General features: G+C 34.8%; 1 protein-coding gene and 1 pseudogene across 1 annotated transcript in view; one reads left to right on the forward strand and one right to left on the reverse strand.

The window, feature by feature from the left end:
- LOC145268654 (heparan sulfate 2-O-sulfotransferase 1-like) overlaps window positions 1-26,189 on the reverse strand; it is a 303,656-nt gene that overhangs the window by 24,340 nt on the left and 253,127 nt on the right. The window contains exon 5 of the mRNA XM_080124139.1: window positions 6,422-6,560. Coding sequence (XP_079980265.1) covers window positions 6,422-6,560 — 139 coding nt within the window. The remainder of the gene's footprint in view (window positions 1-6,421; window positions 6,561-26,189) is intronic.
- On the forward strand, window positions 5,871-5,985 carry LOC145268998 (5S ribosomal RNA; annotated as a pseudogene).

Below are 26,189 nucleotides of genomic sequence, written 5' to 3' on the forward strand. Positions count from 1 at the left end.
TGAACTAAAAACGAAATTAAAAAAAACAAAAACAAATAAAACGAAATAAAAAAAGAATTCATGAATGATATACTGAACAACTTCTTTTTTTGTAAAATAATGATCGAAAAAAAAAAAACTAACCGACAAAAGAAAAAAAAAACTAACCGACAAAAGAAAAAAAAAACAGAAAAAGAAAACTGAGACTTCCTTCCATAAAAAAAAAATCCCCCAAAAAACAGATCTTAAAAAAAAAAAATCCCCCCAAAAAAAACAGATCTTAAAAAAAAAAAAAAAAAATCAATCCCATAAGGTTTTGCAATTTAAAAATGAGAAGACATGTTAATGTGCGACACGATATGTTAGAAATCGGTGAATTTGGGATGGGTTGAAATTCAAGACGGATTGTCTTTAGGAATGGCTGTAAAAAGAATTCCAAGCAAAAATTTCTGAGGAGATCGAAACGGAAATGGGAGCGAATCTGCGAATACCATTATACGATACTAAGTCCACCTATCAGGCGTTGTCCAGGATACTTTTTAATTTGTGATGTGATCCCTGGCATTTGTAGATGCCATTTTGGATGACGATAGAGTCTTTGAGGATTTCCAAGAACCACAGCGACATTTCATATGAAGTGTGTGTCGGGGGGGGGGGTATGGAAGTTACTTTTTAGCGAAGGAAGATAATTCAAATAACATACCTGCATAAATGAGGTGCCTTCAATAAGTTTCCAGACTTTTTTGCCATGGGCACTTTTACTGATAGTACACACATGAAACTCTGGTAGGCTTCGTAGTAATCTCCTCCGGCTGCAATGCACCTGTTTTAACGGTTCAACAATATCTGGAAGGTCTTGTGTGAACGTGTCAATTGACTCATCACGGCATCTCTCATCTCATAACGACTAGAACCCTCGCTAGTTTTCTATCTATATAAAAGGCAAAATGTGTGTGTGTGTGTGTGTGTGTGTGTGTGCGCGCGCGCGCGCGTTTGTTTGTATGTTTCGAAAAAACTTTCGACAGAAGCGATTGTACCTGACCAAACCGATATCGTTTTTAACCTCGACCCTTCGAACAACAAATATCGAAAAACTGGCCAAAAACACTAATTCCTTCACCCTCAACTGGGCGGTTTTCTACAGGGAGGGGTAGTTTTGTTTTTGTTTTTGTTTTTTTTTTGTTTGTTTGTTTGTTTGTTTTGCGTTGCCATTTTTTTTTTTTTTTGCAAGTCGTCGTATCGGTTTGATTGAGTTTACTTAATCCCAACGTTGCAAACTTCCGGTCAGACGATGGAGTAAAAAAGATAAAAAAAATTTTTTTTTTTTTTTAAATCCCTTAGTAAAAATAAAAACTATTTGATAAATTCATGTGATTTTATGAATATAACACTTTCGTTCAGTGACGAACACGTACATTATAAAGATTTTTCTGTATTACGTTTTTTTTTTTATTATTAGGTTGCACCATTGTTTGTTTCTTCCCCCCCCCCTCCTGCCATGAAACTATTCGCACGTAATCGCTTAAAATGTAGAATATATCTAGCTATATATATTCGGGGAGGGGAAGGATTATTTCGCCGAAGATGTTAATCTACAGCAATACCAAACTAATTGCTTTTTTTTCCTCCTGCCATGTTTTTCAGACTGTTCACACGTAATCGCTTAAAAAAGTAGAATATATCTAGCTATATATTTGGGGAGGGGAGAGGCGATTGCGCCGAAGATGTTAATCTACAGCAATACCAAACTAATTGTTTTGTTTTTTTCCTCCTGCCATGTTTTTCAGAGTGGTTCACACGTAATCGCTTAAAAAAGTAGAATATATCTAGACATATATTTGAGGATGGGAGAGATGATTTCGCCAATGTTAATCTACAACAATATCAAACTAATGGTTTTTTTTCCTCCTGCCATGTTTTTCAGACTGTTCACACATAATCGCCTAAAAAAGTAGAATATATATATATATATATTATTTAAGGGTAAACAGTTACATATGGTCACTACAAATAGCCATCTGTTTCAGTCAAAGAGACTTCATCAGGCCACCCAGTGGCGTCGAGAGGTTCTGGGTCACCTGAGAAAGTCTCTTTGACTGAAACAGATGGCTATTTGTAGTGACCATATGTAACTGCTTACCCTCAAATAATAAAACAATATTTTGCTCTTTTCATTGAGCACTATCTAACAACCTCGTTGTCTTCATTAGTCCCGACTTCTGAACACCTCAAACATATATATATATATATATATATATATATATATATATATATATATATGTATGTATATAAAAATAAAAAATAAAAAAATAAAAAATAAAAAATAAAAATTACAATAAGTTTACTAAGGTAATCAAAATGGTAAACTTAAAATATATTATAAATATTAAAGAATTAATATTTACAAGTAAAGTAATCTCAACCAGATGTAAAAGCTCAATAAAACCGAAAAGGAAATAGAGCTTATAATATGAACAAATGATTAATAAAACATGTTAAAAGACATCTTGAAAAAGAGTTAAAAACATATTTAATTTTAAAAAAGGAAGCACAAGATAAGTGGATAGTCCTTAATCCGCGGAGTTTCGAAGAAATACTCTCCTTCTCATCAGAGGGCAGGAATTAGCAAAATGCAGGATCGGATTTTGCATATAAAAGTATTTAATGAAACTACAAGTAAGTCACAGATCTTACTTGGTTAAAAAAAAAAAAGGGTGAGGTAAGGGGAATAGGAGGTAAAAGAAAAATGATAAAAAGATTTCGCATGAATGAATAGTCCGGTTAAGGGTAAATATATATATATATATATATATATATATATATATATTGTAGCGGCTGGGGGGGGTGATCTCGCTGGGGGTGTTAATCTACAACAGTGCCAAGCTTCAGTGTAGCTAGCCAATGAAATGCAAAGCAAAAAAAATCTGAACTTCTGACCCTCCATCCGATACGGATACTTCAGCATATAAACAAATAAGCAGATACGCAAACAGAGAACCTGGGCGTGTGGAATTATTTTGCTGGGTTGCTGCACCGCGGAGGCGAGACAAAGCTGGGTGGCTTTTCCATCAGAGCAAACAATGAGAATTTCTGAAATTCTTCAACGGGAACAGCGTACTATTTGAAGATGCCACGGCTGACAAAGTTTATAAGCACATTAGCAGTTGCCACCCGGCGTTGTCCGGTTGCAAAATATGCTTAAATATGATGTTTTTATCTTATTCAGATTTCGTATTTATTATTATAGAGCCAATTCTCTATTCATTATTATATTGTACCCAATTAGAACTGCGCGCCTGTGGAATTGCCTTCCGTTTTCCTGCTTTCCAGCTGACTACAATATGGTTATCTTCAAGTCCAACGTAAACAAGTTCTTGATGAGCCGTTCCACTTAAGTTAACAAATTTACCGAATTTCCATTACTAACGATTACTATATTGTCCAATTGACTACTGTACACTCTTAACCCTTATACTCGAGTGGTCTCTGGGCCTTGATAAGTGGTTATGTCTACGTAAAAAAAATATATATACACACACACATTATATATATATATATATATATATATATATATAGTAGTGACTGCCCGATGTAGTTCAATTTTAAAATATGATTTAATACAATATTTTAATTATACTGATTTTGTATTAATTATTATAGTCAATTCTCTATTATTATATTGTGCCTAATATATATATATATATATATATATATATATATATATATATATATATATAGTAATGATTTCAAAAGTTTTTTTTTTTTTTAATATGCCTTGTGTGCCGACAGCTAGAATTGAAACCAATACATGTAGCTCTCTAGCATTATTCATTACCGTCTGAGCCACCAAAAGATGAAGATCCAAACTCTAAAAATAAACTGACATTAACATACAAATGTATATTTGCAGATGCCTTTTGGCCTCTTAGCAGCTATTTTCACGGGTTAAAAACTAAGTCGAATTTGTTCCACAGGTCCAAACCTCATTTATATCAATTTTCAAGTTTTTAGACCAAAAATTGACAGAGTAGTTTGGTAGAGACCCTCCCTCACACAGACAGACAAGGTCACTTTTATATATGTGTGTGTGTGTATATATATATATATATATATATATATATATATATATATATATACATATATATATATATATATTTATTATGTGTAAAAAGTTTTTGACTTGTAATGGGGGTATGAGACGAATGGATTCGCCAATCATTTTTATAACCAACGGCTGTGCTAAACAACCAATCAAAACGTCGCAAAATTATTATAAAAATTGTCGAATTTTGGATTCAATCAGTTCGCCGTTTGCTACGTCACGGACCGCATTTAATTCTTCGCTGCCATCTTGGTTACTGATCTAAACTATGCCGCCATCTTTGTTCAACACAATGTCTTAAAACTTAACATTATGGCAGTAGAGTTTAGTTTCCTAGAAGTACAGCCAATGAAACAACATGTGTCTACCAAAAAGTGCTCAATGAGTAAACAGAGCAGGTATATTAAATTTATTTATACAAACATTGATGGCTACATATGTGCATACATGTTTCTGTAATCACCCGTTATTGGGGAGATTACGTCTTCAGGCCAAGAATTACCAGTTTTCAAGGGTAATTCTTGGCCTGAAAACGAAATCTCCCCAGTAATGGGTGATTACAGAAACATGTATGCACATATGTAGCGATCAATGTTTGTATGAATAAATTATATATATATATATATATATATAAAATAAACCGTCACTGGATTTTTTATTTTCTACCAGACTATCCATTCATGTGTAATCACCTTTTTCTTTACCATATTCCCTCTGCTTCAATCTTTTTTTGTTTTCAAGTAAGATCTTTGACTTACTTGTTGTTTCATCAAATACTTCTGCATGCAAAATCCGATCCCGCATTTTGCTAATTCCTACCCTCTGATGAGAAGGAAAGTATTTCTTCGAAACTCCGCGGATTAAGGACTATCCATTTATCTAGTGTTTCCTTTTCAGATTAAATATGTTTTGAACTCATTTCAAAGTGTTTTTTAACATATTTTATTAGCTGTTTGCTCATATATATATATATATATATATATATATATATATATATATATATATATATATATACACGGCACAATCACGTGTTGTCACACTGGTCCTCGTCAGATCACCAAAGTTAAGAAACGTTGAGCCTGGCCAGTATCAGATGGGTAACCATTTCGGAAGGCTAGGCACTGTATGTACTGCGCGGAGTTGTAGAAATTTCCACGTTGGTATCTGGGGATGCATTAATTCACTGGGAGAGATGCACGCCCAGTCTTCATTAAGACATGCACCTAGAAGAAGAAAATTCTGATGTAAAAACCTGCGGTCTACTGTTTGCTCTGTCCTGTGGCAGTCATCCGCGCCGACAAAGATTAGTAGTAATAACAAAAGTATGGTTGGTGGTTGGTTCTACACAAAGCCTTCACCATTATAAAGAAATCATTTCCGAGCAGCTTCGTTGTTGTGGCGGAAGCTCATATGTTGAAATCGACATCGACAGGAGAGTTCATCATATATATATAATATAAAAATATAACACGGAAATTATATAATTGTCGATGCAATAATTTATTTCAACCTTATGGTATTTTCAAGCATCTAAACTAGACAATGAGTATCAAAAATGTAATTGTCTAGTTTAGATGCTTGAAAATACCATAAGGTTGAAATAAATTATTGCATCGACAATTATATAATTTCCGTGTTATATTTTTATGTTATTGCTCTGTTTACCACATTGAGCTCTCATACCCGGATTTCCTCTGGAATTATTCCATTCTAACACTATATATATATATATATATATATATATATATATATATATATATATATATATATATATTAATTGTAAGCGTAATTGTATGACAATCACGTTGAAACACCGGTTCCTGTTAGATCACCGAAGTTAAGCAACGTTGAGTCTGATCAGTACTAGATGGGTGACTATTTGGGAATACCAGGTGTTGTATGTCCTCTCCGCTTATCTCGGTATTGTTTCCAGTCGTCCTGGACGTCTCCGTGCCACGGGACCCAACCAGTGCTAATTCAGGTTAGAGATTGCACAACCCTTGCCTCACAATTACATGTGCAGCTTCCCCCTACAGGGGCTATCCATTGTCTTTCAAGACTGAACAGCGGCATTTTTTTTTTTTTTTTTTTAATTGTAACCTGCAAAAATACCTTTTGCATTGGAAAAGAGAGAAGAAGGGGAAAGGAGGAGAAGAGAGAAAGAGAGAGGGGGAGAAATAGGGAGACAAGAGGAAGGAGGGGAACATAGATATAGGGAGATATGAAAAATGGAGGGAAGGAAACAAAAAGTGAACGAGAGAGAGTGGTGAATAGAGGGAGGAGTGAATAAGAGAGAGAGAGAGTGAGACAGACAGAAAGAGTAAAAACATCGAAACTTACCTGCTTGTTCCCTGCCTTTCTTCGCCGTAGGTAGGGTCGAAAGTCATCACCGTGGCGTACAAAGTAATAATACGATACTAACCGGTCGAGCGGCTTTCGAATGATGTTGATAAATATCGGCTTTTTTTGGATGCCAAATCTGAAATTATTACAAATATAATATATATAAAACATATATGAATTTAGATTTAAAAAAAAAAAAAAAAAAAATGGCACCGGAAAAAAATGGCACTGGTAAAAACAGAAAAAAAAAGTGAATAAATAAGTAAAAATGGCACTTTTAAAAAATAAGTGCAGGTTAAGCTCCCATTCCTCTAGTTCAGAGATCTCCAAAGTTCTCGAATGGAAGGCCATATTACTGAGTTTTTAGAGCTACGCGGGCCAAAATAATTTATTTTTAACTAGCGGGGGTACCCGCCGTTGCCCGAGTGTTTGTTTCCGGGACGGGGAGGGGGGTTTAAAAAATGTTATGGTAGGTAAGTAGGAAGGATCAAACCCGGAGTCATGAGTAAAAGTAGGAAAATAAAGTGTGAAAAAAAAAACGAAAAAAAAAAACAAAAAAAAAAATCAAAAAAAAAAAACATCTGCAACGTTAACAGTTCGGCCACCAAGAAAAGTCCATTCCAGTTGTTTAGGAAACAAAAAAAAAAAAAAAAAAAAAAAACCACTACGGTAGGTCGGCGCGAACGTGAAAATATAATGTGAATTGTCCAGCACGCTAACCACTACGCCACAGAGCACTGCAGCTTAGTTTAGTGATTTTAAATAACCTCACATGAAAGAACTACGAAGCCAAACCGGTGTTCTCTTCTCAACTGTTCCTTGTGAACGATCCCCAAACGGTGTTAAGTGGTGGCAGGGGGAGGAGGAATTTATTAGAGAGAAAATATTTTACCACTTCCATTGATCTTAACCGATTTTGGCCGTGACTTCTCAGCAGAAAAAGTATAGAAATCTAAGATTATCGAGGAATTTGAGAAATAATAAGCCTATAACACACCTCAGATATTGTTCTGCCGTTTGTGCATATTATATTTGCATGAAATATCTTGATTTTTAATCCTATTAATGTCAAAATCCGACGGGAAAAAATGAGTTCATTTTATTTATATAGAGATGGCGCTTATGCATTAATGCTACCATGCTATTTTTAAATTGTATTTTCAAGTTAAATTCAAGTTTCACGATATATTTTTTTATTAAATTGTTAGGTGGAAGTACAGAATAGTCAGAAAACACTCTCCCTTCCCCAATGTTAAGAACGGCTTTCAAAATAATAACGTTATTATTTCAGTAGGGTAACATTAGTGCATAAGTACTATAAGAATGGTCTGGACGTGTTTTCATACAATTTTGCTCATTAACTTTGTTTTTTGTTTGTTTGTTTTTTTTTAATTGAAACTGGTTCTCCCAAACCTCATTTTCTTAACAAAAAGATAAAACACTATTTTCACACATTTGCATTAAAAAAAAATCTTTCATAAATATCTTTACGTTTTCCATAAGAGCTCTGCGGGCCGGATAAAGATTTTGGCGGGCCAGATCTGGCCCGTGGGTCGTAGTTTGGAGACTCTTGCTCTAGTTTAACACAGGGATAAGCCCCCCCCTATCTACCTCTAAAAAAAAAAAATAAATAAATAAGTATTTTTAAATATGCATTACACGGGTGGGGAAGGAGGGCTAGACTTTTCTTTTTTCTTTTTTTTTTAAATTGGGGCAATTAACGACCAAATAAAAATGCTTTCTGCTAGTTTGACCGATTCTTTTAGCAAGCCAGTGTGAAGTAAAGATAAGGAATATAAAACTTAATTACTTTTTGAAGAATTCCGACATATTTTTTCGTTATGTCTTCGTAATTACAGGTTTCGCTCGTTCATTCGTTATTATGCTGTTGTTTTTTCTTATATTCTTTCGTTCGTAATTCATCCCAACTCCTTTTCTTTTCCCGTCGTATTTATTTGTCTGTCGTTATTTCTTCTACACCCGTCTCTGAATTTTATTTTAACAGATCTCAAGGAAAGGTTATTTCGCTCTTAGCGATATCCAAAGTTTTCTTTCTACAGTTTTGACCATCTAACTTGCGCAGTCCCATTCTTTCTCCTTTCTCTCTTTTTCTTTTTTACTGTATTTCGTTTTCGTTATTTTCTTTCTTTCTTTTATTCATTATTTCTTTTATTTGTTCATTCTTTCATTCGCTCGTTATTTTCTTTTTTCTCGTTTATTCGTCATTTCTTTCGTTCGGGTTGTCCTGTCATTTGTTACGTTTTTATTTTTATTTGGTCCCCCAACGAAGGAAAAAATTTTACTCCCGTTCGTCCGTTCGTTTGTCTGCACTTTTCTCAATAACCACGCCTTGAAGTTTTTTTTTTTTAATGTGCACAAACATTAGTCATGGTAAACGTAAATTTTTGCCAGTACAAAATTTTCGTGACAACTTTGGTTGACCCCACCAAGGAAATACAATTACCTCCAAATCGTTCATCCGTTTATTTGTTCGAGCTTTTCTCAACCACGTCTTGAATTTTTTGTTTGGGGGAGGGGGGTTGCACAAACATTAGTTATGGTGAAAGTAAATTTTTCACTCGTGTATTTTATTTTATTCTCTTCTTTAGTTCTTACTTTAGACCCTTTTCTTAATTCACCCCCCTTTCCTTTTCGTTTCCCGTCACTTTTAAAGGGACGAACAAAATAAAAACTCCGGGTCATCAGGTCATCATTTAAGTCGAAAGATCTGTTCGATGAATCATTATTCGTCTTTCCTTGACAACGGAAAGCCGGCTGCAAGAAATAACAATGTTTTGCAGGAAGGAAAGAAAAATGTAGACGTCATGACGGACGAATCGATTCCATTCGATTTGGTTTGGATCGATGATTTCCTTAAAAATCAAAAGCGATCTCCACTGACAAATTGCTAATTACCGCCAGACATGCAGTCTCACAGGTCAACTGATTAGAGACTTAGGATTTAGGGTGTCGTGTTTGATCAATGAACTCCTACAAGTGCGCAACAGACACCTTTGCTTCATTAGATCATGATGATGATGATGATGATGATGAAGATGACCTGGGGGTGGGGGTCAGGCATGATGAGTTTTTGTTGTTGTTGTTTTCGGCCATAAAAAATGTAACGTTTTTCGTTACTAAAAAAGTCTGTCGTTATTCGTGGGGGGTCTTTTATATGGATCCCAAATGACTGTTCATCCACCAGAAGAGTGTCACGATGATCCCTGGCGCAACGGATATAAGTGCTCAGCAACATTGTAATGTTTTCAATGGTAAATAAAATGTCTGTATACGCACGTCTTTTGCTAGTTCGTGTATTGCGGATTCCCAAATGTTCATTATGCATATGCGTGCGTGTGACGTGCCTTAATTCGTGGCCTTTTCTCTCCTCTTTCAATGTCTGTCTCATCAGTTTAGCTAGACAAAACTTCTTTTTATGCGGAAAAGATATACAGAGACGTCCACTGAAAGTTTTTGAACGATTTTGTTGCTGGAGATAACTGAGAGAGAGAGAGAGAGAGAGAGAGAGGGGGGGGAAACCGGAGTGTTCGAATCGTAACAAGGAAAGTATTTTTCTGGAGACTTTGAAAATCTTAAATCAATTTAGCAAAACTCAATTTTTTGCTAATTGTCTTTAAAAACTTTTCATTAATAATTCTTTATACTCTATAGCTTTTGAACGATTTTGTTTAATTTCTAAAGATAACTGACTCGCAGAGAGAGAGAGAGAGATGAGAGAGGGGGGGGGGAGAACAACTAATTATTTATTTCACCTATCTTATTTAAATCTTCGGGTGACATGCGAACAGATCTTAAAGGAAGGTTATTTCGCTCTTAGTGATATTCAAAGTGTTCTTTCTACATTTTTGTCAACTGCCTTGCATAGCCCCATTCTCTCTTTTTCTTTCAGTTTGCAACAATTTTTACCGGTTAAAAACTAAACCGATTTTGTTCCACAACCCCCGAATCCCCTATATATAAAGTTACAAATAGATACCATTGATTTAACTTGAAATTCAATATTTCGATTTATAACGAAAAAGAATCGATTTTCCTTTAATAAACATTGATTTTTAAAATATTGGTGGAAGGGGTATAACGCCTTATTTAAAAACGATCGTAATTTTCCATTTTGTGCCACTGACCCCCCACCCCCCATATTTGTTTGGGTCCATTTTTAAAGAGACATCACAAGCACCCTAACACCGGTTCCCGTTAGAGTTTCTCTCTCTTTTTCTCTTTCTCTCTGCAAGAACTGTGACACCAGGGTGGAAAAGTGGGGTTGAGAAGTCAGCGTTCTCCGGTAAGGGCACCTCAGGAGATCAGCAATAAACTAACTACTTTTCTCAAAATGAGGAGGCAAAGCCGGAGAGGGTGGACCTCCTAGAACATTACACCGCAATCAACAAAGACCAGATTACAGGAATGATTTAATCTTTGTTAATTGGGGGAGGGGGAGACAGTTAAGCAACGTTGAGCCTGGTCAATATTAAAACGAGTGACAGTTTGGGACCACCGAGTGCTTTATGTGGTTTCAGCTTATCTCGGCATTGTACCCAGTCTTGTCACTGCAATAAGGCAATGACGACACAGAAGAAGTGTGGCTGGAGAATACGCAACCTTTGCTTCGCAATTACACACGCAAGCACTTTTACAGGGGGTATCCATTGTCTCTTGATACAGAAGGGAGGCAAAAGGGCACTCTATCCACGTAGAACAATCGCACCATGGGGGCATTCCGATTCTATAGCTAGTCGAGCGTTCGTCCCGTTTTATTGTCAGCCAATTTCGAATAATTTGTTGAACCACGTGCGCGGCAACTGGCCGCCCGGTTTACGCATAACACACACACACACACACACACACACACACACAAACACACACACACACACACGCACCTTTGTGTCTTAAGCACCTTCTTGGGACGGAGTTGGGGGGGGGGTACTATTTTTTGTTTGTTTCGTTTTCAACGCAGCTGGTTGCGTTTCTCTGTTTATTTGTGATCTCAACAAATTCCGTTTACTTGCGCGAATCAACGCAAGACAGATGCGAAGTTTGGGTTAGGTTTATCGTTTCGTTCATTTTCTTTTTTTTTTTTTTTTAATTTAGGTGATATAAACTTTGCGATAAGTACGCCACCACACACAGCGAGTAAAAATATTTATTGAATATATATATATATATATATATATATATATATATATATATATATATATATATATATAGTTGTACAGTTTGATTTATAAATAAATATATATATATATATATTTAAATATTTTTTGCGGGGTACAAAATTTTATCATGGCTATGTAAAGACTAAATTTAAACGTGTTCGAAAACATTATTTTAGATTGTGGAATTAAAAAATAAAAATGAATGTGTCAGCTGACCGCCTGCCTGACCGGTTTCGAAGCTCGCTCAACAGAGCTAAAATCGAGCTTATTAAAAGGAAATTATAAAATTATTAAAAGGAAATTATAAAATGAAATCCAGACTCAATGAAGAAAAAAGTAAAAACATGCCCCTTCGACAAACCCTATTAGCAACAAAATCACACCCCTTCACTGTTGAGGACCCTAGACGTCAGAAACTCTTCTTCTCTAGAACGACTAGACTTTGGAATTCTCTTCCCAAAGTTCACATGCAACACAAACCAACATCTTCATCGTCCAAATTAGTAGCCCCTTGAGAAATAGAGAAATAAAAAGGAACAAAACGAGTTATGTGTTCATCAACGCTTCGACTTTATTTCGAGACTTCCTCTGGATGAATGAAATACAGACACAGTTGATAAACACATAACTCATTCCCCCCCCCCTTTTATTGCTCTATTTCGTTGGAATACTCTTTCCATTATTCCCATAATATATATATATATATATATATATATATATATATATATATATATATACATACACACACACAGGGTAAACGCCCCCCCCCCCCCCCAACAAAAAAAAAAAAAAAAACGGGTCCCAACTCTAATATAAAACAAAACTACACACACACAAATGCATTTTTTTTTATTTTTTTTTTTTGTGGTTGGGTACTTTCGCGTTATATTAACTAGCATAATCCGTTTTTCTGGATTTTTGCTATATATATATATATATATATATATATATATATATACACACAGGGTGACGCCCAAAAAAGGGCCCCGACTCTAATTAGGCCCCGTTTCTTAGTGTTTTGTCCAAATGAAATGAAACTTTGCTAATAACTAGTTTATTATATTCAAAACATCACATCAAAACACTAGGGTCTTTGGCCTTTTTTTTTCTCCGTTCTACAGCATATGTTCTAGATGGCCTCCATTTAGCTTTTGTTTTGTTTTTTGGGTCACCCTGTATATAATTTTAAATTATGTATATATATATATATATATATATATATATATATATATATATATATATATATATATATATATATATAATGTGTGTGTGCGTGTGAGTGTGTTACACATATACACATGATCTAGCGAATTTTGGGCACAAAACATTGGAAAACATAAGGGGTTAAGGGCAAATGGGGACAAAGGGAAAAAAAAAGAAAACCGGTTTTGGTTTTGAGGATTTTTATAAACAAAATGTTCGAGTTGACGAAGGTGGAACAGGTGTAGAATTGTATAAAAGTAAAAACATAAAAACAAATTAACAATAAAAAAAACTGGGAGGAGGATGAAAATGAAGCAAACAAAAAATAACGATAAAAATTAAAAAGAGAAAAAAAAAACAGGATATGTCGAAATGAAGAACAAAAAATAAAACAGAATATCTTGAAATGAAGAAAAAAACAGAATATCTCAAAATGAAGGAAAAAACCGAATATCTCAAAATGAAGAAAAAAACAGAATATCTCAAAATGAAGAAAAAAAGCATGTTTAAATGAAGAAAAAAACATGTTTAAATGAAGAAAAAAACATGTTTAAATAATGAAAAAAAACAATGGTTAAATAATGAAAAAAAAACAATGGTTAAATAATAAAAAAAACAGAATATCTTGAAATGAAGAAAAACAAATATCTCAAAATTAAGAAAAAAAAACATGTTTAAATAATGAAAAAAAAACAATGTTTAAATAATGAAAAAAAAAACATGTTTAAATAATGAAAAAAAAACCCAGAATATCTTGAAATGAAGAAAAAACAGAATATCTTGAAATGAAGAAAAAACAGAATATCTTGAAATGAAGAAAAAACAGAATATCTTGAAATGAAGAAAAAACAGAATATCTTGAAATGAAGAAAAAACAGAATATCTTGAAATGAAGAAAAAACAGAATATCTTGAAATGAAGAAAAAACAGAATATCTTGAAATGAAGAAAAAAAACAGAATATCTTGAAATGAAGAAAAAAAACAGAATATCTTGAAATGAAGAAAAAAAACAGAATATCTTGAAATGAAATAAAAAACAGAATATCTTGAAATGAAGAAAAAACAGAATATCTTGAAATGAAGAAAAAACAGAATATCTTGAAATGAAGAAAAAACAGAATATCTTGAAATGAAGAAAAAACAGAATATCTTGAAATGAAGAAAAAACAGAATATCTTGAAATGAAGAAAAAACAGAATATCTTGAAATGAAGAAAAAAAAACAGAATATCTTGAAATGAAGAAAAAACAGAATATCTTGAAATGAAGAAAAAAAAGAATATCTTGAAATGAAGAAAAAAAAGAATATCTTGAAATGAAGAAAAAACAGAATATCTTGAAATGAAGAAAAAACAGAATATCTTGAAATGAAGAAAAAACAGAATATCTTGAAATGAAGAAAAAAAAACAGAATATCTTGAAATGAAGAAAAAAAAACAGAATATCTTGAAATGAAGAAAAAAAACCAGAATATCTTGAAATGAAGAAAAAAAAACAGAATATCTTGAAATGAAGAAAAAAAACAGAATATCTTGAAATGAAGAAAAAACAGAATATCTTGAAATGAAGAAAAAACAGAATATCTTGAAATGAAGAAAAAAAAGAATATCTTGAAATGAAGAAAAAACAGAATATCTTGAAATGAAGAAAAAACAGAATATCTTGAAATGAAGAAAAAAAAGAATATCTTGAAATGAAGAAAAAAAAGAATATCTTGAAATGAAGAAAAAAAACAGAATATCTTGAAATGAAGAAAAAAAAGAATATCTTGAAATGAAGAAAAAACAGAATATCTTGAAATGAAGAAAAAACAGAATATCTTGAAATGAAGAAAAAACAGAATATCTTGAAATGAAGAAAAAACAGAATATCTTGAAATGAAGAAAAAAAAACAGAATATCTTGAAATGAAGAAAAAAAAACAGAATATCTTGAAATGAAGAAAAAAAAACAGAATATCTTGAAATGAAGAAAAAAAACAGAATATCTTGAAATGAAGAAAAAAAACAGAATATCTTGAAATGAAGGCGAAAAAAAACAGAATATGTTGAAATGAAGAAAAAAACTGAATATCTTGAAATGAAGGCGAAAAAAAAAACGACCTAAAAATGAGAAAAGCAGTAAAAAGAAGCCACATAAAAATAAAGAAAAAGAAAATAAGGACCCAAAGAAAACGACGCCAAATCGACAAAAAAAATAATGTAAGAAACGAAAAAAAAAAGACGTAAAAAGAAAATATCAACGTAAAACGAAAAAAAAGCTACATAAAACAAAAAAATAACGTAAAACAAAATAAATGACGTAAAACAAAAAAAACTGACATAAAAAACGACATAAAAAGAACGACGTAAAAAGAAAAAACACAAATCGAAAAAAAAAAATGTAAAAAGAAAAATATGACGTAAAAAGCAACGTAAAAAGAAAAGGAAAACAATTTTAAAAAATCAATGTGAAATAAAATAATGAAACTACTTCAGAAAAAAGAAAGAAAAACTGTAAAAAAAACTATATTAAGAAAAAAATCAATAAATTAAAAGGGGAAAAAAACTATTTAAAAATAAACAAAAAGATAAACGAAGGAAAAACTAAAAAAAAAGGATACAAAAAAGATGAAGGAAAAAAGGAAAAAAAACGAAGAAAGAACCAGAAAAACTATAGTAAAAAAAGAAGAAAAAGAAACACTACGTAAAGAAAAAGAAACGTTACGCAAAGAAAAAGAAACACTACACAAAGAAAAACAAACACTACACAAAGAAAAAGAAACACTATGTAAAGAAAAAGAAACACTATGTAAAGAAAAAGAAACACTACACAAAGAAAAAGAAACACTACACAAAGAAAAAGAAACACTACACAAAGAAAAACAAACACTACATAAAGAAAAACAAACACTACATAAAGAAAAACAAACACTACATAAAGAAAAACAAACACTACATAAAGAAAAACAAACACTACGCAAAGAAAAAGAAACACTATGTAAAGAAAAAGAAACACTATGTAAAGAAAAAGAAACACTACACAAAGAAAAAGAAACACTACACAAAGAAAAAGAAACACTACACAAAGAAAAAGAAACACTACACAAAGAAAAAGAAACACTACACAAAGAAAAACAAACACTACACAAAGAAAAACAAACACTACATAAAGAAAAACAAACACTACATAAAGAAAAAGATACACTACGCAAAGAAAAAGAAACACTATGTAAAGAAAAAGAACACTATGTAAAGAAAAAGAAACACTACACAAAGAAAAAGAAACACTACACAAAGAAAAAGAAACACTACACAAAGAAAAACAAACACTACATAAAGAAAAACAAACACTACATAAAGAAAAAGATACACTACGCAAAGAAAAAGAAACACTATGTAAAGAAAAAGAAACACTATGTAAAGAAAAAGAAACACTACACAAAGAAAAAGAAACACTACACAAAGAAAAACAAACACTACATAAAGAAAAAGATACACTACGCAAAGAAAAAGAAACACTATGTAAAGAAAAAGAAACACTATGTAAAGAAAAAGAAACACTACACAAAGAAAAAGAAACACTACACAAAGAAAAACAAACACTACACAAAGAAAAACAAACTACACAAAGAAAAACAAACACTACATAAAGAAAAAGATACACTACGCAAAGAAAAAGAAACACTATGTAAAGAAAAAGAAACACTATGCAAAGAAAAAGAAACACTACACAAAGAAAAAGATACACTACGTAAAGAAACAGAAAAAGGAAAGTTAAAAACAAATCATGTAAAAAAAAAAGAAAACATTTTAAAAAAAAAACAATGTAAAATAGAGAAAAACTATGAAAAAAGGGGGGGAGACCATGTTAAAAATGTAGGAAACAAAACAAAAAAGAAAAAAAAATGATTCTATTTATATCTTTTCGTATGATGATAATCTCCCCTTGAATTAATACATCTTTAACAGCCAATGTTATCGCCAAGAAAATTAAAGACTAAATATATATCAGCGGATGACGTCCACGCTGAAAACACATAAAATTCGTACCACATTGTCTAAATATAGGATGGAAAATAAAACGATCAGCTCTTATATGCCAATTGAAAACTCTTAAAACTAGCTCCCCTAGCTGTGTAAATAGCATCAGCTCAAACCATGGAAAGATGAGGATGATTAAGATGAAGAGGATTCTGATGACGATCATGATCACAAGTTTAATGTCCATACACAAATCTGCTTCCATCGCGTAATAACTTCATCTCTATTATATAAAATAGAACTGTGTGTGAGAGAGAGAGAGAGAGAGAGAGAGAGAGAGAGAGAGAGAGAGAGAGAGAGAGAGAGAGAGTTCCCCATGGACTCGGAAACGGCTGGGACTATTTTTTTTTAATTCACACTCGATGTGTCTTGGAGTGTTCTTACGTAGGTTTTGTATCGGAATGCGTCTGATAAGTATTGCAAATCGACAATCAAAAAAAAAAAAAGAAAAAAGATTAAAGAAGTCCGACTTTGACGAAAGAAAACACCTTTATACAAGCTAACATTGCAAATGCATTTGAGAAGTCTTAACACCGCGAGTATTGGGATGATTAATCGGAATCGAGAATCAGAAATATCGAATCTTTTGGGGTTATCAGAATTGGAAACATTTATGTCTATTTTCCGATACCAAAAACGATTCCTTTAATTATCCTTTTTTTTTTTTTTTTTTTTTGTTTAAAAACAAAATATTCCACTGCTGGTAGTAATAATAAAATAAATATTTTTTGATTTTAAATTACCAGCAAATCTAAATAAAATCTATAGATTAGACCCCACCCCCCGCGCCCCACCCCTCACACAAGTGTGTTTTTACGTTTGAGAAAATATCTTCACATTTAACGTGTTATTTACAGTAATAATAATAATAATAATAATAATAATAATAATAATAATAATAAATAAAAAATAGTTAAATATTTACAGATTTATAAACAGCAGGAATCAGGAAAAATACTGGAATCGTCCCATCACTGAATATCGCACAAGCAGAAAGGCAAAGCAGATATAAAAAAAAAATCTACAGTTTATTTTAAGACAAGGGCACATTCGAAAGGAATGTTTCTTTGAGGGGCACAATTAAACCATAATACTTGACTTTTTTTACGTTTAACTCTAATTCAAGTGAATGTGTAAAAACGAGTCCATAAAGTCAACAGCTCCTTCTTTTAATAAGACAGGAGAGCGTCCGAAATGAATATCCCTGTCTAAAGCACAACTAAACCATGATACTTGACTGTTGCATTTTGAACTTTAATTCAAGCCATTATAAATAAAAAATAATTTTATAAAATCAACAGTAGATTCTCTACAGTGCAATATCGACTACAATGTATTCTGGACTAAGTCATTAGGGGAGGAGGGAGTCATGTACAAGTTTCCTCCAAGTGTACTGCGATGGGTCCCCAACGATTTGATTGAAATAAATAAATAAATAAAAAATAAATAAATAAATTAAAAAAAATAAATAAATAAAAAAATAAATAAATAAAAAAAAAAATGGGTGATTTCACCGATTTTGACGACAAATAAAAATATGGGAGTGTGAAACATTTGTTGACCATCATTCAATCCCGAGCAACGTCGGGTTCCCCTGCTACTATGTATATCGTTAAGTTATGGAAATATATATGGCAATCATGCCATGCTTAATTGACGTGTATATTTTCATAACTTACTACCTAGCGCTACTTAGGATCGAGAACTGAAGTAAAGACTGAAAACAAGATGAAAAAAAATTACGCTGTTTATATATATATATATATATATATATATATATATATATATATATATATATATATTGTTTGTTTACTGTTTTTTGGGGAAAGAATTCCAACAAAGTGCTCGGTTACAACGAAAAACTTTTTCGATATAAGAGCTTAATATTTATTTAATAGTACAGAAGTTCACAAAAACATTGGTACCGTCGGTTTCAAGCCCAACATAAAGGGGACCAGTTAATGGTAAAACGTAAATGATGTTAGGCTCTCGTCAGCCATGTTGTTTCTATGCGAGGAAAAAATTTCTATATATATATATATATATATATATATATATATATATATATATATGAGAAAGAAAATTAAAACTAAGTTGAACTTTACAATCAAAATTTATTGTTCGACTGAATACTCCAAAAATATATATATATATATATATATATATATATATATATATATATATATATATATATATATATATATATATATATATTATACACACACAGGTCATGTTGCTACTGGTACCATGTAACCCAGTACTACCTGCCTCATGGTCGGGTCACCTGCAACTAAACTGGTTTCCCCCACCAGACTTGTTTGGTGAGGAGGGTGGCTAGTCTCCCTAAAGGATTAAAATCAAGACCTTCCAAAGGGCGAATAAACCCTTTTTTGGGGTCAACGGCCAACTAGCACCATGTGAGTTTGTGTGTATGTATGTGTGTGTTGGGGTGGAGAGGGCTCCCATAAGCCGTGGTGAAGGCAACCTTTCTAGGAGAAGCAAATCTCTGAGACCAGTACTCGCATTAAGCTGGTCTGCAGTTTAACTTGTTGCTGGCTATCTTGCTCTTGCTTGTTGCTGGATCTAAGCATTTTGAACCGAGAGAGAGACTTAGCTGTCGTACAAAGCTAAGACTCTATAACATCATCTGTGTATAGATACTCCCTCAGGCATTTGTCTATTAAAATGGTCCTGTGGCGATGGAGGTCATTTTTGGGCTCATGGACTTTAAGTGTCTGAAGGAGTGGCACTCGTCTGACAAGACGTTGCAATCATCATGTATGCATATATACATATATATATATATATATATATATATATTAGTGTTGGGATGATTCCAGTATTTCCCCCCCACCCGATTCCGATTCTACAATCGCCTAAAACAAAGAATTATATTTTTTGTTGTGGTGGGGACAGCAGGGAATCTACTTTGAAATGGAGATAAATTTTTCTTTTTAATTAAAAAAAACTTAATGTTTTCCTTTTTTTGTATTATTTATTTTGATGAAATCTCCACAAATTCATATTTTTCGCTTGGACCAGCTGCAGGAAATTCAGTTTTAAACAAAAATAAATAAACGAGGAAATAAAAATCATTTTCAGAATTGGAAATTAAGCTCGAATTTTCCTGTTTCCGATACCCCCAAAACTTCCATTGTTTCAGATTCCCTTTAATCGCTCCAACACTTATATATACACACACGATGATTGGCAGAAGCTTGCCATCTCTTCAGATTGATGCAGAGCATCCATGTACACGTAGATGGCTCTTCAAACCAGCTATATTCTTGCAAAATCGTTCACAGAGGTGACAGGGAGACTTGCCAGTATTCGGTGTTGTTTGTGGTGGGACTTCATTATGCACCTTTGAGAGTCTTGTCAAAACGCTTATTGAATTAGAGACGAAAACAGAGATATTGCAGCAATACTGGCTTTAGACAGAAAAAACAGATTGTGCCTTTGAATTCTTGTTGTAATCCGGCAGGAATTGCGGATTCATGCTGCTTTCTATATATATATATATATATAATTTTTTTTTTTAAAGCCAAAGACAATGCGGAGAATTTCTCCGCATTGTCTTTGGCTTTTAAAAAATAAATTCTATATATTTCTTTACCAACAATGCTTCAAGCAAACTACTACCTACTCTTATATATATATATATATATATATATATATATAGTAATTTATAAAATATATATGGCGATTAAGCTACACTGAATATTCTGCGTTTCATCCACTATAGGATTCGTCAGGCTTATGCGCAAATTCTGTGGTTGCTTCTTGTTTTTATATGTGTTGAGAAATCCTCAACATGTATAAAAAAAAGAAGCAACGACAGAATTCGCGCATAAGCCTGACGAATCCTATAGTGGATGAAACGTAGAATATTCAGTGTAGCTTAATCGCCATATATATTTTATAAATTACTAACTAGCTCTACCTATGTATTGAGCACTTTTGAAGTAAATACTTAAAGTTTACGCATAAATCTATACTTTCGTATATTAAATTTATGTGAGTAAATGAAGTAGTTATATATATATATGTATATATATATATATATATATATATATATATATATATATATATATTATTTATTTATAAGAAAATAACTTTATCTATCCAAACAGATTAGCCGTTTCTCACCGAAAATTTTTTTTCAAATATATATATATATATATACATATATATATATATATATGGGGAGGGGGGGAGATAGCTGGGAGAAAATGTAAACTGTAAGTTATGTTGGGAGGAAAGCTATCAAACTATAAACTTGAGACAAATCCAATTAAATAAACAAAAAATGCAGACATAAATATTTACTTTTCTTGAAGTTCATCAATCATATCCATTGCTCCTACTGCTTCTCATAAAGTCGGTTCTCCCCCATCCCCTCCCATCGCTATTAACTATTCCTTCTCACACATGAGACTATAATCAGACCTCATATTTGGTGAATCTCCTCCCCATTTTGGAATTGCATATGCTACTTAATTGGCCCCACCCTTTTATTGTCTCTGCATCCCCTATCTCCCTCACAAACAGACACGATGTAACTAGTCTCAGTCTCTTCTATAAGTACTATTATAGAATGTGTCCCTGAGAATTGTCTTATTTATTACCTGCTTCCTTTGTTCCAGCTCGTTTGACTCGTTGATCTAGTGGTCTTCAATTTTCTGTTTAAGTACTAAGTAGTCACCCAGTTGGGGGGAAAAAATTCAAATATTCAAAACGCAAATTGATTTGCACTTCCCACTTTCAAATATTTATGAAATATCTACATAAGTGATCTTGCCTGTGTGCTGAGCGGCCCCTACCAAACTACCATGCCAATTTTTTGCCTAAAGACTTGAAACTTAATCGAACCTGTGGAACAAACTAGGTTTGCGTTTTAGGCGGTAAAAAATAGCCGCTAAGTATATACAGGGTGTCCCAAAAGAAGCTGACGGTTAAAAAAAAAAAAAAAAAAAAAATGCATACCTTTCTTGATTTTTTTATATTTTCTCTTTTATTTTTTCAGACCATCCAGAGTAACCCTTGCAAGGTCATCATGAGTTGGTACTCTATCGAGGAGCGGATATTTATCGTAGAGTCGTATTTTCGGTTGAATGAGTCAATATCAGAAACTCAAAAGAGAATTTCGACGAAACTTAAACACAAAAAATTCCCCTACTCCGAATGCAATAAAACCAGCTTAAGCTCTAAGCCTAAACTGGCCGAATACTGGAAGTTCAACAGCACCTTGTTGGAGCTGGAGGACTATCGGTTGAAGGTTACAGAGTTAATCCAGCGGGCATTAGTGGGGGCGGTTACCGGGAGTAAGTGGTGGGTTAGTCTCAAAGCTAAGATTAGACGCTTCTCAGTCCAGTACAGCCTCACAGTAGATAAGGCTAACGCCAAGAAGCCTATAGAGAATAGGCTGACCCGGGCGGTGGAGGGGGGGGCCTAGAGATAGAACTAGCTAAACAAGACCTCAACCGCTTGGCTAGCGAGTGGTACGAGGGGCAGATAGTTAGGGCTAGGTTAATGAAAGTCTCGAACGAGGCTGTTAATGTAGACGCTATTGAACGTAAGGCTGCTCTAAGGCGCGGCTCGGATGGGTACATTCGAAAAGTAAACGACCTGGAAGGGCACGCCCTTGTGTCGACACGGGAGATTTGCGAGGGATTTCGGAAGCATCTATCAGAGTGCTTCACCCAACTAACCAGATTCAGGGTCGAAGAGTTTGGCAGCTATTTGGCCGATTTGCCCCGCCTCAAGCGGCTAGCTGTGATGGTCTTGTCACGGAACATGAGATCATTACTGCGTTAAAGCAGGTCGGCTGCAATAAGTCCCCGGGGCTTGATGGTCTACCCTATGAATTTTACTTGAGGCTGTCGCCCATGTTGGTCCCTATTCTGAAGGATATGTTCAACCATTGGTTTGTTCAAGGTTCCATCCCTGGGCAGGTGACCAAGGGAGTGATCACATTGCTGAGGTCAACGCCATGGTGGGGAGGAAGACTTAGACGATTTCAGGCCCTTGACTCAGCTAAACACAGTTAAAGATTTTGGCCAAGGTTCTTGCGAATCGGTTGCAGGTTGTCATCACTGACTTGATCGAACCAGACCAGAGCTATGCTGTGAAAGGGAGATCAATTCAGGACAATCTTCATCTGATATGCACGCTCATAGAGGGGACAGAAGACGATGCCGAGGCCACGCTGATCAGTTTGGATCAGTTCAAGGCTTTCGATAGGGTCGACCATAGGGATCTGTGCTGGAGGCCGCCGGTTTTAATCTGGACTTCCGCAAGTGGATCTTTGTACTGTATGACAGGCTGACGGTAGCAGTGCAGATCAACGGTAAGATGTCGGAGTGATTCGTCGTCTCCCGGTCGGTGCGACAGGGTTGTCCGCTGTCGTCTCTTGTACATCCTGGCGTTGGAACCCCTCCTCTGCAAGTTAAGGGACGAGGCGACTACACGGACATTCAAGCGGTCACCAAGGCGCTCGTTCGATACAAAGAAGTTACGGGGGCCGTCTTCAATCGCAGTAAGTCGGTAGGTCTGCGGTTGGGTGCCTGGACTGGAGTAAATTCGCTTCCGAACATCTTCAGTTAGACCGACGGCCTGGTCCGGATCCTCGGTGTGTGATTCGGACCGGGTCTCCAGCTGGAGAAAAACTGGTCAGAAGTGGTGACCAAGGTCAAATACTCTGTCAAGACTTGGATTCGAAGGAAATTATCCTTGAAGGGTCGGGCGGAGGCGTGTGCTACATAAGTCTGTCCGCTCATCCTTTACCATCTGTCTGTACTTCCCTTCCCTGCAAAAAAACGAATCAGCTTACAGGAGCACCTCAACTCACTCTTGTGGAACGAGGGTAAGCATTATGTTTGCAGAGAGGTCTGTGTTCGAAATCTGAGCGACGGAGGTTTGGGACTGCCCAATCTCCTGCATCACAAGCACGCGGAGAGGTTGGCCTTCCTGAACCGTTCACTGCACATAGACATTCCATGGGTCACTGCGGTTGGAAGCTCGTTTTCCAATCTCTCATCTGATCCCTTGGTCTCCGCCAAGCTTCGACTGAGGGGGGAACAAAAATTCTACACCGAATGCCGGTCCGCACTTAGAGTGTTGGCAGGGACCAGTGTCCTCGAACAGTCTAGGAACAAGCTTTATCAGGAGCTAGTGGGGCGTAGCAAAAAGGAACCGCTAGTTAAGCGGATAGGGATGTCGTTAGAAGAGATCCGCTCCCAGTGGAGTTGGGCGCCGGGACGGGACTTCCTTACCAAATTGGAATTTTTTCCTTACCTGGCGACTTATCCGGAATGCACTGCCTTTCTTTGACGAACTCTACTTGCATAAAGAAGAGACCCGGGTCTATTGCCTGCGATGCGATGAAGGCACGAAGGAAATGGTCGCTCATGCTTTTTTCCGCTGCAGCAGGATTAAGAACCTCCTAGAGTACGTCAACGAGGTAATGGCTCGCATCGATGCCACGCGCCCGCTTGAACTCAACAAGTCATACTTTGTGGAGAATATTGATCCGCCGCCTCCTAGAGAGAAAAGAATGGGTTTTCTGGCGATCCTAGCAGTAGCGAGAATGGTCATATGGATCACACGCCTCAAGCGAGTCCACGAAGGGATATCTGTTCCGGATCAGGATCTGATCGTCGACTTTAAACATCTGCTTAAAGTAAAAATCAGATGCGATTGGAGGAGGTTGCCTCGAGTGGTTTTTGACAGGAGGTCGGTGCATGACACTAGCTTGTGCATCTGACGAGGCGTCGAGTTTGAATTTGTGTTACCACCATAGGCATGGCACACGCGGTACTGGGTCCTACGGAACCCATCCCGCTAGGTTAGCAATAGAAAATTAAAGAGACTCTTGACTGGTGGTACAAATGAGATCCGGTCCCCCGATTGTTTGTTTTGGCACTAGAGAACCTTCCGAGGCTACCCTACCATTACCCCCACTCTCTTGTTTTGTCACCCCTGGTCAACCCTTACTCGGAAGTCGTCTTCTACCACATCCCCATCACCCCCTCTTTTCTGTTTTTTGATGCTTTATTTATTTTTTCCCCCCAATACCCGATAAGAATCCACCCCAATCCTCACTAGGGATCTCCCCGCTTGTTTTCCGGGGCACCGAAAACAGTAGGCGATCTAACTACTTAGATTAGCTCAGGGAGGGACCTTACTAACAATGCACTAGGCATTTTTATTTGATCATTTTTCTCTAGGTTGTTTTCCCCACTCCCCAACACGAACTATTTGTTACCAAATTAATGAACTTTTATTTTTCCAATGAATTGAAATTTTTTCACACACACACTTATTTTAATTTAAAAAAAAAAAAAAAAATGCACACACACAGAAATTGTAAATATATACTTTTTGCTTAAACGCTGGGGTTTTCATTAGTCAGTTTAGATTCCACAGAGTGAATGCGGTATTGTGGTAAATGTTGCCAGTCGAGAGTCAAGTCGCCAAAGACTCCAATTTTCACTTTAGTTACAAAGACCCTGCAACACTCCCCTCCCCAGATCTTATAGGGCCTTGTGCCTAAATTTGTTTTGTCTTTTGGAGATTTTACTTTTTGACATTTTTTAATTTTATATTGGAATTTTTTTAATTGGAATTTTTTCTTTAAACGAAATAAATTAAATATAAAGATCAAAGTGTAGTATCTGTTTGTTTTATTTTTATTTTTAGTCGCATGCAAGCGACTCTATAAGTCATTCCGTCGGTCCGTAACACTTTTTTGCTTGGCCTTTTTGGTTAAGATCAAAGGTCTGTTGTTAATAGATGCTGTTCTTAGCTTTTTAAGCTTTTCTTGGCCTTTTGCACACACACACACACACACACACACACACACACACACACACACATACAGAAATTGTATATATATCTTTTTTTGCAAAAACGCTGGGGTTTTCATTAGTTAGTTTAGAGTCCACAGAGTGAATGAGGTATTGTGGTAAATGTTGCCAGTCGAGAGTCAAGTCGCCAAAGACTCCAATTTTTACTTTAGTTACAAAGACCCTGCAACACTCCCCTCCCCAGATCTTATAGGGTCTTGTGCCTAAATTTGTGTTGTCTTTTTGAAATTTTACTTTTTGAAATTTTTTAATTTTATATTGAAATTTTTTTAATTGTAATTTTTTCTTTAAACGAAATAAATTAAATACGAAGATCAAAGTGTAGATACTGCAAGCAAAGACCATATGTGAGGGCAGCCCCACATATAAGACCTTGATCAATGTAGGTGCAACCCTTCATACCAATTGTCACTATCCAGCTCCCCTACTCCCCGGGGAGTTGGTTCCGATTTCCCCTTCACTCCTCACATCAAAAATCGGCCTTGTGCCTAATTTGCTCG

This window comes from Euprymna scolopes, chromosome 44 (genome assembly GCF_053919585.1).
Source record: "Euprymna scolopes isolate OS-2025 chromosome 44, ASM5391958v1, whole genome shotgun sequence".
Taxonomy (NCBI): Eukaryota; Metazoa; Mollusca; class Cephalopoda; order Sepiida; family Sepiolidae; genus Euprymna; species Euprymna scolopes.